Source organism: Haliotis asinina, chromosome 2, assembly GCF_037392515.1.
Source record: "Haliotis asinina isolate JCU_RB_2024 chromosome 2, JCU_Hal_asi_v2, whole genome shotgun sequence".
In the NCBI taxonomy this organism is placed as follows: Eukaryota; Metazoa; Mollusca; class Gastropoda; order Lepetellida; family Haliotidae; genus Haliotis; species Haliotis asinina.
Window position 1 is genome coordinate 56,302,203 of NC_090281.1, and position 16,101 is coordinate 56,318,303.

At 38.5% G+C, this 16,101-nt stretch overlaps 1 protein-coding gene across 1 annotated transcript in view; it reads left to right on the forward strand.

Moving 5' to 3' along the window:
* LOC137273974 (uncharacterized) overlaps nucleotides 1-16,101 on the forward strand; it is a 90,512-nt gene that overhangs the window by 62,149 nt on the left and 12,262 nt on the right. Inside the window, exon 3 of the mRNA XM_067806905.1 lies at nucleotides 10,985-11,252. Within this exon, the coding sequence (XP_067663006.1) occupies nucleotides 11,210-11,252 (43 nt within the window). The 5' untranslated portion in view covers nucleotides 10,985-11,209. The remainder of the gene's footprint in view (nucleotides 1-10,984; nucleotides 11,253-16,101) is intronic.

A 16,101-nucleotide genomic window follows, 5' to 3' on the forward strand; every position in this document is an offset into this window, starting at 1 on the left:
TGGTCCAGAGGAATGCATCATGGAAAAATAATTGATAATAAATTCCTGTAGGAATTATTATTCCATGATGAGTAAATATGCAGTATGTCTGCTTGTGTCCTTATTACCTTAGGCAAGGGTTTATCGAGAAACTTCTGTGAAGTTTTGCAGTCATAAGTTATTCCTCTTTCAGTAGAATGTCTGTGAGATAAGTAATATTACTCTCGATTGTAGGCGTTCTCTAGGCTTTTAAAATGATGAAACTAATATTCTGTATTCATATTTTCCTAATATCTGAATCCTAATATATTGCTTGTAGAGATAATAATTAATAATGCATTCTTGTATGAATTATTATTCCATCATAAATGTCTTCTTGTCAAAAGAAGCTAGTCTGGTCTATGATTATAAAGTCACATTTGTTTTTAAGTCAGGATAGCCTGTCAACAGCTGGCCATATTACAAGTGCAGAGATCTGTTCACAAAATAACATTAAATGAAACAAGATGACAGTTCAGAAACTTTTCCGCTAAAGTGTGTCAAATTGGGGAAATGACCGAAAGCAACATAAATGTACAAGTATAGATGATCTTGCTTTGGTATCAATGCCAATAATTGTTTTGCAAAGAATATTTCCAAAGGTGTTAAAATTTGCAACATGTCAGACACTTACTTGCAGTATTAAAGCTGTTGTTTCAATAAAGATAACCATTACCCAAGACTAACATCTAGTCTCTGAGATAAACATATTTTACAGACAAAAGTTCATAGCAAACCAAATAAAATATAATGAAAAGGAGCCCTAAGACTTTCGTCATTTCCCAAGCTGTGGAAATGTAGACTTGCAATGGGCTTTCTTGTATACACTTGCTTCAGGGTCTGTTTGACAGACTACAATTACCCACTGAATTTTACCAGATTCCCAGTGGATAATTCTTTGCCAGTTGACAAGGGTGATCATGACTCCACGATTGTTTGAAAACACTTGAAGAAGTGCTTGTTTAACATTTTATACTTGCATCTTTATCTGTATACAACCCCTATATATAATGTCTCATTGTTGACTTTTCCTTGGCAAGAAACCTACCCAGTATATGATAAACTCTATATGTAGTAATAAAAACAGAGGTCTGTCTCACTGTCCCTGAACTACATTTGTTCCCTACTGCCAAGCCTTCTCTGCAGTGCCAAAGCCATAACTCTAGATTTCCTCTTATTCTGAATCTCTGGTCTCCCTTGGGCTGCTTTTCAATTTTAAATGAGTTAATTTGTTAAAATCAAAATTATGTTTTCAAAGACTAAGTCTGTGAAACCATCTGATGTTGTCAAATGTTATTTATTACTATTTATAGCCATTTTATGAAACAAATATTTCTAAATTCATGTTTATGAACATTAAGTTTGTGGCTTAGAAAATATTTTCATAATGTACAACCTTTTATAATTCCTTTTGCTCAATTTCTGCTGAAGGTGTACTCTCCATCAATAAATAGGGGATAAGCTTATTGTATGGAGTTTGGTTTACTTACCTGTACATTTACCATTTCCATTCCATAATGGTACATTTCACAATGGTAAATTGAATTTGAACTGAATGACCTGGAATCCTGTTTCAACCAAGAGTAGTCATCATTAATGTGAAACTAGACCGACCAGTCAAGAATTTTTCCATATATATTGAAATATTTGTTGTTGTCCTTGTTCTGAGTTTCTGTTGTCATGGGAACAGCATGTTGACATGTTGACTTCATTCTGGTAACCTTGACAATCTGTGACAAATGTCACACAAACATGTCTCTGACAAAGTCAGACTTGCAGTCGAAGGAAGGCACTCTTCAGGAACAATAAATTAGATTTGTCACCTTCATACTAACAGACTAAATGCTGGTGAATATTGAGACTAACTACTGGTGAAAACTCTGATGAACTGGCTTAAGATGGTGCTGCCCTGATCTGTAAGAGAGAGAGTATGGTCATTAGGAAATGATGGCATTGGTTGCCATGACGTTGTGTCAATGACTTGAGCCAGCCCTACAAAGTCTTGGCATTTTCACAGCTGGTTGTTTGAGGGACTAAACATTGGATAAAGACTTTGTAAGGATATGTTAAGACAGATGCATATATCTGACTGTGTCACCTTCACCTTTTGCTGTCAGGTTTCTTTGTGACTGGAATGCAAACTGGTTTGACGTATCTGTTGGACTGTCCTGGGTTTATCTCATGAGCAGCTTCCTTCCTGAGAGTGATGGACAAGCTTATGTTTAACATGATCACAGTATGTGAAGGACGTCCATTAAACAAATATTTGAGCTTATAAATTTTCTGTTGATTTTGGTCATGTTTTTTAAAGTTTTGTGTGCCTAAAAGTGTGAAATGTGTGATTCTGGTAAGATCATTAGGGAAGAAAGAATCTTCCTAGTGCCTGTCCTTGTCTGTTTCTTTGACAGACAATGAAAATGATGTGAAAATCAAAAAATACATTAACTTCCAATAAGCACAGATTCACAGTACATGGATGTTATATTGTTTATCTAAATATAATCTACCCAAAAAATAATTTTTGTACAGCTAAGATATAAAATGACATGTGTATGGAATGTAGTATTAAGTGGATAGTAGTCTCCAGGGAGACAATGTTGTTAGTTCTTCAGCATGTAATGTGCAGCTATATACGTTCACATGTTGATATGACATTTACTAACTCTGATATTTGCTCATATAGGTAATAAATTAGGTTATCACATACTGCCAGTCTGAGGTTAGTGTTGACAGGTCATTTTGTCATTCAGCAGACTCTCTATTAGGTGATGAATCTTGGCACCATTGGTCCATGGGTTCATGTTCTGGATGGATGGAATGCTGCATGCCTGGGGCTGATGGTGGATTGAACTGTTAGTGCTATTCTTCTAGGCCAGTACCCTTATCACATTGTTTCATGGGTATTAAGTTTTAGATGAGGGTTTTATATGCAATCAAGTGATCGGTGGCCTCTGTAATGGCTAGGTGTGTGAGTTATTGCACATCTAGCTGGGTAGATAATCATGATATTGCATGATTACCATGTATGTGACATCAGTAACTGACAGATTGGTCTGGGAAGTGAAGGTAGCTCCAGAAGACTCTGACCTCAGCTACATATGGTGCCATGAATCAGATTGTCACTCTCTCCCAACATACACTGTCTGTTCCATGTCGGTTTGGTGTAGTCCTTACTCTGCCTGTTTCCATGTTGGATTGTGTAGTCCTTACTTTGCTGTTTCTATGTTGGAATGTCAGACATGGTGCTTATACTGTTTCCATGTTGGACATTGTTGATCTTACACTATCTGTTTCCATGTTGGACATGTTCTTCTTTGCCTGTTTCCATGTTGAACATTGTCGTTCTTACACTGCAGATTTCTATGTTGGACATTGTTGTTCTAATACTGCCTGCGTCTATGTTGGACAATGTTGTCCTTACACTGCCTATTTCCATGTTGCACCTTGTTGTTCTTACATTACTTGTGTCCATGTTGCACATTGTTGTTCTTACACTGCTTGTGTCCATGTTGCACATTGTTGTTCTTATGCTGCCTATTTCCATGTTGGACATTGTTGTTCTTACACTGCTTGTGTCCATGTTGGACACTGTTGTTCTTACACTGCCTGAGTCAATGTTGGACATTGCTGTTCCTGTACTGTCAGTTTCCATTAGCTTAAAGCCTAAACAACAATAACTGTTTCCGTATATTGGCAGAACCCATCATTTGAAAAAAAAAGAAAACTTGAATCCACAGAAGAGATTCATTCATCCTAAATTTGACTGTGTATATAAAAAGTAAGGATTCCTTTCCAGAATGATTAATATCTGTCTGAAATAGTCAGAAACTTATTTTTCTCTATGATATTTAGATATGGAGCCTCATCTCAAAAGTTGCCTCATCCTTCAAGATGGCACTTGACATATGAAAACTGGAGACTGTGACCTTGATTAAGGCTGACATCCTGTCTTGCTCCTTGCTGATTACTTTTTGTTTTTTTAAAAGATTGACAAGCTACAAGTCAAACTTAAAGATGCAGTTCCTAAAATGTTGTCATAGAATGTAAACTGTAACAAACAGTTTCACTCAGACACCCAACATATAGGCAGTGTAAACACACCAAGAATACTCCAAACCCTCTGTTCAACTAAGCCGACATGCTCTGTGAATAATGGCTCTTTGACTTTATGTGAGAGTTGTGCCTAGCCCGTACTTAGCAAAAGGTCAATATGCCTGTACATGGCATTATGAGAGATTCAAAATGTTTTCATAACTGAAAAGTTTGAAAACCTGTCAGATGATGTCAAAAGATAAAAGGAAGAAAATCAGAGGATGTTGCTCAACTATCTCTGCTGTCCTTCAACAAATTCCTAGTGATCTTTCTAGGGGGTGGGGTTTAACAGAATTCATGATTGTTGCTTTTACATAGCAATGTTCATGTATGCGTGGGTTAAAAGCTTGTGAGATCGTACTGCAGAATTTAGATGCATGTGTCAAACAAGTCAGTCACAAGCATAGGTTACTGAAGACCAATTCTAACCCTAATTGCCCTAATCGTGATGAGTTCTACTCATAAGAACATCTAATATTTGTATACAGTTAAACTGACATAGCCTTAGAGATTAATATACAGAAAGCTATGTTGTAGCATGCCCCACCACCTGCTGTATGGTTTGGTCAAAATGCATACAATGAACTTTGGTTATAACAAGCTCATAGCAAGGTAACAGTTCATGATAACAGTAACTTACAATACTTTCAGCAAATAGTTTATTTTTGACATCATCAATTCTAAAATCAAACTGATATGTTAATTGTTTGACCTCATATTTGTTCCAGTCCACCCAGCTGTGAATCTGTACCTCATAAGGATGAGCACACAATTACTTGGTGCACCTTAAATGTGGCTGCAAGGGTTGTATGATCCCCAGGGAGTTGAGATTGACGTGCTGTTGAGATTGACATCAAGTGATCAAGAGAAAAATCAGCACCGTGAGAATTTACTAGTTGTGTGGAAATGTGTGCTTATAAATATCCAATAATAATAATAAAGTTCTTGGTGGGTTTAACTAGGCAGTGTTTTCTGGGCTGCGTGTAGAGGGGGCAAGGGCCCTGAGCTGTCGATAGGCCTTACTGGCCTGACTGTACCAAGATCACCCAAGCCCTCTCTGCTGCAAATTCTATCTTAATCTGTAAAACATGATAATACTAATAATAATAATAATAATAATGATATTTTTTTTTAAGTTGATTTTGTTGATGGCGATGTACTGCTGGACGGTACAGTGATGGGAGTAAACCAGGTGAAGTCTTTCACCAAGTCTGCCCAGAGTCGGTCCTTTGTGGAGAAGCTGTCTGAGAAGCCATTGCATCGTGTGTATATGCAGTGTGTGGAACAGAACAGCAATCCAAGCGACTCCTTCGCCTGGATGAAGTCGGCTGGTCTTAAATGTGAAACTGAGGGCTTCCTTTTTGCTGCTCAGGACCAGTCACTTCCCACTCGCAATCGCCAGAATGTGATTCTTAAAGAAAATATCAATATGAAATGTCGTCTTTGCAATCACTTTACAGAGACTGTCCAACACCTTGTCAGTGGATGCCATTCCTTGGCACAAACAGCATATGATGGCATGGCTCGCTGCTTTTATTATCGTCTCCGCCATGCCTGTGGCTTTGACTCTGAGGTCCATCCATGGTACGACCCTGAACATGTCCAGGGCGTCCTGGAAAATGATGCTTTCAAACTTCTCTGGAATAGGCCAATATACAGCCTGAGACGAATTCCAGCAAACAAACCTGATCTTGTCTTTTTTGATAAAGCCAATGAAATTATTTATATCATAGAATTTTCTGTCCCTTTTGACAGCAATGTGATTGGCAAGATTCAGGAAAAGCATGATAAATATGTGGACCTCGCCTTTGAAATGTCTCGATTGCATTCCAAGTACACTGTCGTCAGGCTCCCCATTGTTCTCGGTGCCCTTGGTTTGGTACCTCCTGATCTGTTAGCGCAGATGAGGAGAGTACCCGGGTTCTCCACCGGGAGCACAGCCCTTCTGACAATCTGGGTAATGCAGAAGGCTGCAGTGTTGGGGAGCCTTCATATTCTCCGAAAAGTTCTTGGTGGGTTCGACTAGGCAGTGTTTCCTGGGAGAAGTCCCATTTGCTGTCTGGGCTGTGTGTAGAGGGGGTGAGGGCCCTGAGCTGATGATGAGCTTGACCAGCCTGACTGTGCCAGGATCACCCAAACCCTCTCTGCTGCATTTCAATCTTACTCTGTAAAATAAATATAATATATATATGTATATGTATGTATGTGTGTATGTATGTATGTATGTATGTATGTATGTATGTATATTTCTAAAATACATTTTCTGAGATATTCAGTGTTTTAATCCGAGATGCACATATCACACATACCATTCACTCTGCCTACGTTAAATCGGTTTGGACAGCTTGAAGCCAGAGGCCATGAGATCATTCTCAAGTTGGTTTACAAGTAGGTGTATGTGATACCCCTCACAGGACAAGCTATAGACTACAAGCAATCCTAGACAGTTTACCGGGCAATGTTATGTTATTCTAAGAACAAAATGACCTTTCGATGAAGAGCTTGGGGACAGTGTTGGTCATGAGATTGAAGTCATGTCATTGTGGTTCTCATCAGTTCAGCATTGTGTGGTGCTAGACTACATTACCAGTGTGTTGATAGCACAATAGCGATGTAATAATGACCTTCTTCAGACAAATTGCTTGTTAATACCTTTTACTTCTGAGTTGATGGGATCTCCCAAGGTGATGCAACCTTTCAGTATAGAGGGGACACATGTAAGGACCAGGCGTTTAAGGTGCCACAATTCGTTGTGCAGAGTTGCATCAGTTTGGTACAGTGGAGACCTATGACTGTTAGTTCAAATCCTGGTTTTGGGTTGTGGGCACTGTGCCTGTGTTTGTTTGGTTTCACCAAGGTAGTAAGGCCTGAGACAACATCAGTTTAGCTTGCCGATGATTTGATATTGACATGTCAGAGTATAACTGTTATATAACTTCAGTGTAGAGTTGGCCTATCAGAGAGAGTCAGACTCAGTTATTGTCAGGACACTGATGTATAAACACTGGAGATAAGCCAACTCTAGACCAACAGAAGTAGAGGTGATAAGTCAGTAAGTTGGTTGGCATCTTAAACATTGGTTAGCAAGTTGTGTACCAACATATGCAGAGGCGATAAACCAGTTGTATGCCAACATAGGCAGAAGTGGTGAGCCAGTTGTATGCCAACATAAGCACAGGTGATGAGCTAGGTGTATGCCAACATAAGCACGGGTGATAAGCTAGAAGTATGCCAACATAAGCACGGGTGATAAGCTAGAAGTATGCCAACATAAGCACGGGTGATAATAGCTAGGTGTATGGCAACATAAGCACAGGTAAGCTAGGTGTATGCCAGCATAAGCAGAGATTAATAAGCCAGTGGTATACCAACATAAGGATTGATGATAAGTCAGGTGTATTAAGGTGATAAGGTGATAAGCCAGTTATAGTACTAACATAGGCAGAGATTAATAAGCCAGTTGTATGCCAACATAAGCAAAGGTGATAGGGCAGATGAATGCTAACAGTTTGCGTGCTGTTTATCTAGCCAGAGCAAAGGTATTCTTCCAAGGGCCAACAGAACACTTGTCACCTGCTGCTTTGTGGTCTTCAGTCATATACACAAGTAGGTGAGAAGCAAGACAAATAAACACATTGTATCAACATGTTTACTTTGAAAGGGAAGTATGCTGGTTATGCCCGTTTTTCTCATTCAATGGCACCACCATATTGCAGCCATAGTGGACATTGTAGAGGCTTACATTCCGGAACTGAACTCCAGCTTGAGGTGAAACCAGGAGTCATGTAGAGTATACTCTTGTGAGGGCTGGGAAAACCCTAATTGGGGTCAAACAAATACTGACCTCCTTGTTGTACATTTCTGGGAGAAGGGCACATCTGTAGGTTCAAGATTCCCTAATTGTGAAGTTTATTGGTATTTGAGACATGGCCAAGTTGCCTTTCCTTCCAGTGTGGAGTCCAGTGACATGTTGAGAGGTAATTGTGGCTAATCTGGGTTAATATGCACCTCAAGGAGGGAAAAGGGGGAAGCCGTGTAAAAATTCCAGTTAAAAATCCCAGTTAAAAATCCCACATGTTTAGAAACTACTGGTGAAGACATCATGCCATGCTGGCAAATAACCTTGGTGACCACAAAAGCCATGTTTCTATTCATCATAATGTGAGTGATCATAGGATTGACAGGTCCAGATTCAATTATTTACAGATGGCCACCATATAGCTGGAAATATTATAGCTTGTGTAATACTGCTAGACACATGATGTCAAAATGGTTTACATTCATGACGTCACAGTGATAATACATATACCAGTGTCACAATGGTATTAGACCTTCGCTGACATAGAAAGTGGAGGGTCATCACACTGAAGACAGACTGTTTTAGATTATAAACAGAATATTAAACTCACTTCATTGGTAAACTATTTTTATCAAACTTGTAAACGATTTAGTGTCAAACTCACTTTAGCTCATCTGATGCCAAATCATTAACATTTTTTATTAAAAATGGTATTACACAGAAGGATGTTTAGTGTCCTCTATATCCACCACTGGTTTGCCTGGTGGGCTAATACAATTTTAGATCTGAATTGTGAAGGACTGATTCATATCAGCTGAGTTTTTGGGCAGTTTCTACTCTACTCTGCTCTATGGCTAGTAAAAATCCAATCGGGCCAGGAAATCTTCCTAGTCACTGGCCCGGCTGGCAAGTGAATTTACATGGGGTCATTTTTCAAATATAATATTTTGCGTATTTTCTACATTCAAACTTCAGGCTAGTGAATCATTTGCTGGCTAGAAATTCTCAGGCATACTCAACCGGCTAGCAAAATCTGGAAACTATGTGGCATACTGATGTCATCTTGTATGCTGTACTTTGAATTGCAACATTAGTTAAAAGCATAATCTTCACACTTCAATGGTAATACCCATGTTGTTGGTTTAGTTGTGTGAAAACAGCACCCAAACAACACATTGACGCACAGAAATATGACCCATTCTGATTGTGCATTACATTAGCAACATTGAACATTATAAAGTCAACATGAAACACAAAGAAGTTTTATTTGAATTGAATTGTGGACAAATTGATGTGAAATGTGAGCCCTGGAGATGTGGCATTAGTGCTTGCATGTGTATCCATGTCAGCTGTCTACATAATCCCTGCAATAACTAGCACTTTTGTAAACGCGTGTCAGTGAGGGGTGTGCTCACTGCATCATGGTTGTTTATCATGTGGTTTGTGTGGGTTTCTTACATACATTTCTTCACTGCAAAGTTCCCATAAGTTGGCCAGTCTGTACACTCTAACCTATTTTCAAGTGAAGCCCATCAATATTGAAACACATTTACAGTATATAAATAGGCCTTGAGCACTATTCAACCCCATCATTGTTGCTCTGACTGATCCGTGTAGAAGTGCCCCAGGCATGAAACAGGCAGTCATCACTGATATAACATCTTGTCATTAGTCTGGGAATGTAATGCTGTTTAGGGACATATTGAAAGTGTGCCAGGTTGGTAAGATCATCACCAGGGAACTGACTGTCAGCATGATGATCAGACGGTCCATCTTACTAATCAATACATGTTCATATTGTGACATGGCCAAGGGATCATCCCTTGTCCCCCTTTCCTACAAGTGTCTGTATATGATAGAATCACCAGTTGCAACCTCCTGTACATTGTAGACCTGCTAGCTACAACCACCTGTGCACTGAAGAACTAACAGCTACAACCTCCTGTAAACTGTAGACTCACCAGCTACAACCACCTGTACACTGTAGACCCACCAGCTACAACCACCAGTACACTGTAGACCCCCAGCAACAAGCACATGTACACTATAGACTCACCAGCTACAACCACCTGTACACTGTAGACTGGCTCCAATCACCTGTACACTGTAGACCCCCAGCAACAAGCACCTGTACACTATAGACTCACCAGCTACAACCACCTGTACACTGTAGACCCCCAGCAACAAGCACATGTACACTATAGACTCACCAGCTACAACCACCTGTACACTGTAGACTGGCTCCAATCACCTGTACACTGTAGACCCCCAGCAACAAGCACCTGTACACTATAGACTCACCAGCTACAACCACCTGTACACTGTAGACCCACTAGATACAAGCACCTCTACCCTGTAGACCCACCAGCTACAACCAGCTGTGCACTGATGAACCACCATCTACAACCTCCTGTAAACTGTAGACCCACCAGCCACAAGCACCTGTGCACTGAAGAATTACCAACTACAAGCACCTGTATACTGTAGACCCTCCAGCTACAACCACCTGTACACTGTAGACCCACTAGATACAACCACCTGTACATTGTAGACCCATCAGCTACAACCACCTGCACACTGTAGACCCACTAGACACAACCACCTGTACACTGCAGACCCACTAGGTACAACCACCTGTACATTGTAGACCCACTAGCTACAACCACCTGTGCACTGAAGAACTACCAACTACAACCACATGTATACTGTGGACACAAAAATCTGTCCCTTCTGCCTTACAGTATTGTTACCTGTTCCTACCCCTACTGACGCTGTAACGATTCTCCCTCCTTCCTCATACACCCCTGTGACTTTGTCCCACAATATTGACGTTTGCCGTTCCACCATTGGTCTCTAACTATTTGTCGTCTGCTCTCACAGCATCCATAGAATCACGATGTTTGTTTTTCTCAGTCTTTGGCCACTTCTTTCGCAGGGCTGCAAATAGCAGCTGAGCAGTGTCAGAGAGCCAATCTCTCAACTCTGTGGTCAGTGGATATACCCACAGTGCAATCCTCAGTCTTCGCTGGGTGGTCACAAACTGCTTTTTACACTTGGCCTGTGTTTCCCTTCCAGGTAATTAACTCTGGATGTAAACCTCACAGGATCATCAGCAAAGGTTGAAGTTGCTCGGAACAGCGCTGTAGTAGAGGCAGGAGGGATACAGTGTGTGGATGTGAAGTAGTGGGACGCTGCTGCTGCCACTGAGTGACAGTCGTGCTGCTACTGTAGGGGTCGCGAGGAACGTACATCGCTGACAGACGGTTGTGGACAATAGTAGACCAATAGACAGGATTAGACATGGCTGTCTACACAGGAATTATGTGTCTGTTGCTGTTGGCAGGTAACCTGGAAATTTTATTTTTCAACAATGTCATTTTCAGTATTTATTTTAAATATTTGTCCCTTTCTTTCAGGGATAATATCCTGAATGTTTAGTTGAATCTGTTAAACAATCATTCATACCATATTGTATGTTTTTCCTAAGTTTCAAACATTTCGGTTTTTTCTTCTATAAGATGCAATTCTTTATTTGTTTTGTGACAAAACTGCACTAATTACGTATGTACTGTTATATATGTCCAGTTGTTTTGAAAGAACTGGTGAAGAAAGTGACAGTTAATTACTTTAAATGTCAGTTAAAGAAACATGGTGATCTGATTTTTACTTATCCTTTACCAGTGCTGTAAACTCCCCGACAAGACAACTAGTCCATTACACTAGTTCAAAGTCACCAACAGAACTCCAACATATGGAAATGTCTGACTAGCCCTCATGTCTTTATTGTTGATGCCTGAACACATTGAAAAAATATTCCATGGGGTAAAAAAGTAAAAACTTTTCAATGTCTCTCATATCAAGCTATTCAGATTTAAATGTCTTCTTTGCTGGATTGTAAGGATATAACATAAAAGAAAGAAAACACAATCTAAGATAATATTTACCACAAGAGGAATTACAAGCATTGTTAAACACTGGCTTGTATAGGAAATCACTGCTGGTGTTTGCTCCACCATGCATTTTGTCACCTTGTGTGACATGTACTCTCTAACTCTGTCGTCATAATGGGCCATTGTTGGACTGTGGTCCGCTGTACAATCGAACATCGCTACAATTTCCTGTTAAGCGACAGCACATACCTACAACATCATGCTGTCTTCACATCGCCAGTATACACTTTATGTTGTAACAGTTTGAAATAAAATGCAATGAACTTCACGATTATGACAACAAACAGTTGATCGTGCATTTGAAACATTTCTCTAAAATTCCAGATTTATAAAAAGGGTTTAGTCATTTTTTCAAGCCTGGTCCACATGATAGAAATCTGAGGTATTTCAGTATGGATTATGTGAAGTGTAGGTTACATCTGATGAATTTGAGAGCACATTTCAAAAAAATTTGGGGATTTCTTCTTTGGATATTTTCTGCTTATAAAAAGATTCAACCACTTGTATGTACAAGTGTACATTGACAAAGACAGACAGCAAGCTTTACATACATGTACAAGGCTCAAGAGTAGTTCCAGTTTCAAGAAGGTACAGTCAAGCACCATTCTCTCGATATTCATAGGACCGAGAAAAAATATCAGAACTTTAAGACATCCGACATATCATCACATATTGTGAAAGAAAACAAACAAAATGTAGTTGTCATGTATATTTATTTGTATATTCAATTTTACTCACAGGGATCGCAATCACACATGATACAGTGTCCTTGAATGCTACACGAGTTAGAAACAAGTCAGCAATAACATGTTAGTCACCTGATTAACAAAACCCTCAATGGATTCTCCATATCTTTTGATTAGAAACTATAATCCACTGTCAGTGGTGTTTAGTCGTAACAGTGAGTACTTCCTTTAATCTGAATTTAATAACAAGTGACACCTTCAACTAAATTAGCCCTAATTACTTTACACTACCACATCCCTTTGATTCATGCCACACTGTGTGTAAATGTGTGGAAACAACTTCAGTTCAGAGGGATGCTTACCCATGAAAGGTAGGTGAATATCAAGTTTCTTTGCAAATATTGAGTTAAAGGGGTAATATTGCTTGGTGAAACCATGAAATTATATCAAGACATCCAAAATATCAAGACATCCATGTCAAGTGGAAAGAGCTTGAATAATGATAAATAATGAAGGATTTTGCAGGGCCGAGATGCTATATCGAGACAACCGAGATATCGAGTTATCAGAGTTAAACACAATGGTTTGACTATATATGCTATCAGTTTTACCTCAGAGATCTCTGCATGTTTCTTTAGAGTTTGTATTTGTGTGAAAATGTGCCAAGATGGAAATGGTTGTGTAGCCATATCATATATAATCACAATCACAATATTCGGAGGATGATATATCACAGCCATATTCTATATCATGATTTGAGTGGATGATAGGTCATAGTCATATCTTATGTCATAATTTGTGAGGATGATGTATTATAATCATATCCTATGTAAGAATTTGAGAATAGCCATAGCTAGCCATTTTATCATATATCATAGTTTGTAGGATGATATGCCATAGTCATATCTTATATCAGAATTTGAGAGGATGATATATTATAGCCATATGATATATAAGAATTTGAAAAGATGATATGTCATAGCCATTTTATCATATATCATAGTTTGTAGGATGATATACCATAGTCATATCTTATATCAGAATTTGAGAGGATGATATATTATAGCCATATCATATATATGAATTTGAAAAGATGATATGTCATAGCCATTTTATCATATATCATAGTTTGTAGGATGATATACCATAGTCATATCTTATATCAGAATTTGAGAGGATGATATATTATTGCCATATCATATATATGAATTTGAAAAGATGATATGTCATAGCCATTTTATCATATATCATAGTTTGAGAGGATGATATATCATAGTCATACCTTATATCAGAATTTGAGAGGATGATATATTATAGCCATATCATGTGTCGGACGTTTTTGAGGATGTTATATGCCATACCTGTATGATATATTACAATATATTATTGGGATAAATGTTATAGCTATTTTAATATCAGAATATTAACAAAAATATGTATCTTAGCCTTGTGTTATGTTACAATTACAGAAGATGATATATTTGTTTTGATTTGTGGCTAAGTGCCAAGTATTTCTAGCTGAAACATTTCAGTGACTGGGTACAGATCTGTTGTCTGTCTCCAAGAAGGAAAATACTGGTTATTATTATCAAAATATGATTCCAAGTCTAGAATGATTTGACATGTCTGAATTGCCTTTGTTGCCTCTGGATTTATTTTGTAGACATACATTTTGAATAAAAACTCTTCATTTCTCAGTCTGAATGTTAGTCTGAGAGAAAGTGAGCTCAAAACAATCAGTGTTGACTGAATTTGCAACAAGTGAAGAAATAGATTGATGCATTTGAAATGTCAGTGCTATAAAACCCTGCTCATGTGGGCCAATATCCTCGCTGCTGAACAGGGAACTGTTTCCTTAAAGGGACACTCTGATAAGTATATCAGCACTGAACTGAACACATCTCTGTTTAACAAATATAGAACAATGTGTAGCTTACATAAAATCTATTTAACAAACATGTTGGACTGTAACTGACACACTAGCAAGCAACACTATAGGAGTGGGTGTGAACAGCATATGGTATTAGTAGTAAATAATGTACTGTGGTATTGACCTTCATGATACTTGTAACCATGCATATACATCATATATATCTAGAAATGACCCTTTTTATATATCAGGAAACAGCCCTTTATGGATCATATATCAGGAAACAGCCCTTTATGGATCATATATCAGGAAACAGCCCTTTATGGATCATATATCAGGAAACAGTCCTTTATGGATCATATATCAGGAAACAGTCCTTTATGGATCATATATCAGGAAACAGCCCTTTATGGATCATATATCAGGAAACAGTCCTTTATGGATCATATACATCAGGAAACAGTCTTTTTATGGGTGATCATGGATGCCTACATATTTAAGATGTTATGTCAGAATATCCTTACTTTGGACCCCACCCACCAAGGCCCAAATAGCTGTGATCTGGGGCATGCCGACATGGACAATGTGCCTCCCTCTGTATATCACAATGTTACAGTGTTGCAGCTACAGATGTTTGCTCTTCTGTGATGTGGATAGCCTGGAGATTATCTGTGCCAACATGGCGCGATGCTTATGTTTGTGTTGTCCAATCAGGGCAATATCTAGTGTGGACTTAATCACAAGTACAAACATCACAGACAGATAGTCATGCTTCTCTGTAATGAAGGGCTAATCAATTACTTCAGTCAGATGCTTCGTCTAAGTGGCGGAAATTACGATTTGTCTTCAGCATGTAAGAAAGATGAAGCACTTGTGTATGTGAACTTAATCAGTTAAGATATTGATTCTGACAATATGGGTATTTGGACATCTTTATTCTTATTTGAACAAAGTTGCATTGGTTTCCTGTGGGTTCTTGGTGTTCAAACGGCTCCTACAGCCTTGGAAATATTTTCCCAAAGTCGTTGTGCATGGTTTTTGTTTTGTCTTACACCAGGATACCGTTTTATTAAAAATAAACATTTGTATTATTTCGTCAGTTTTGACTATAATGCCAGAGGGAAAAGTGTATAAAAAAGAATGTTTAATGGTGGGTACAGTTTCAATACTACTGTTACGAACCTTTCATTTTTCATGTTTAGAGACAATGTGATTAAGATTTTAATCATGGTTATAATTTACACTGAGTGAGTGAGTGAGTGAGTTTAGCGCAGCAATATTCCAGGTGTATGGTCATGGTCTGTAAATTATGGAGTCTGGACCAGACAATCCAGTGAAAAACAGCATGAGCAAACCACAGTGTTACTGAAGACCAGTTCTCACCCAGATCTTCACAGGTTTTGTAATGTATAATATTTCCAAGTGTGTCTTTTACCTGCCAGTCCAGTTGCTGCAGAAGTTATGGAACTTATGTAAATTATATTTTGTTCATAATTTACAATCATTGTTTGCAGTCTTGACAGATGTATATGTTACTGTCCTTCACATCATTTTCCTGTAGGAAGGTAAACAAGTGTATTGGTCAACATCTTGGACTAAATATGTAATATTTAATAGCAGGGAGTGCTGGCTCCACTCTAAATACAATCAGGAACCACAATAAACACAGTATATTATCTTAATGCT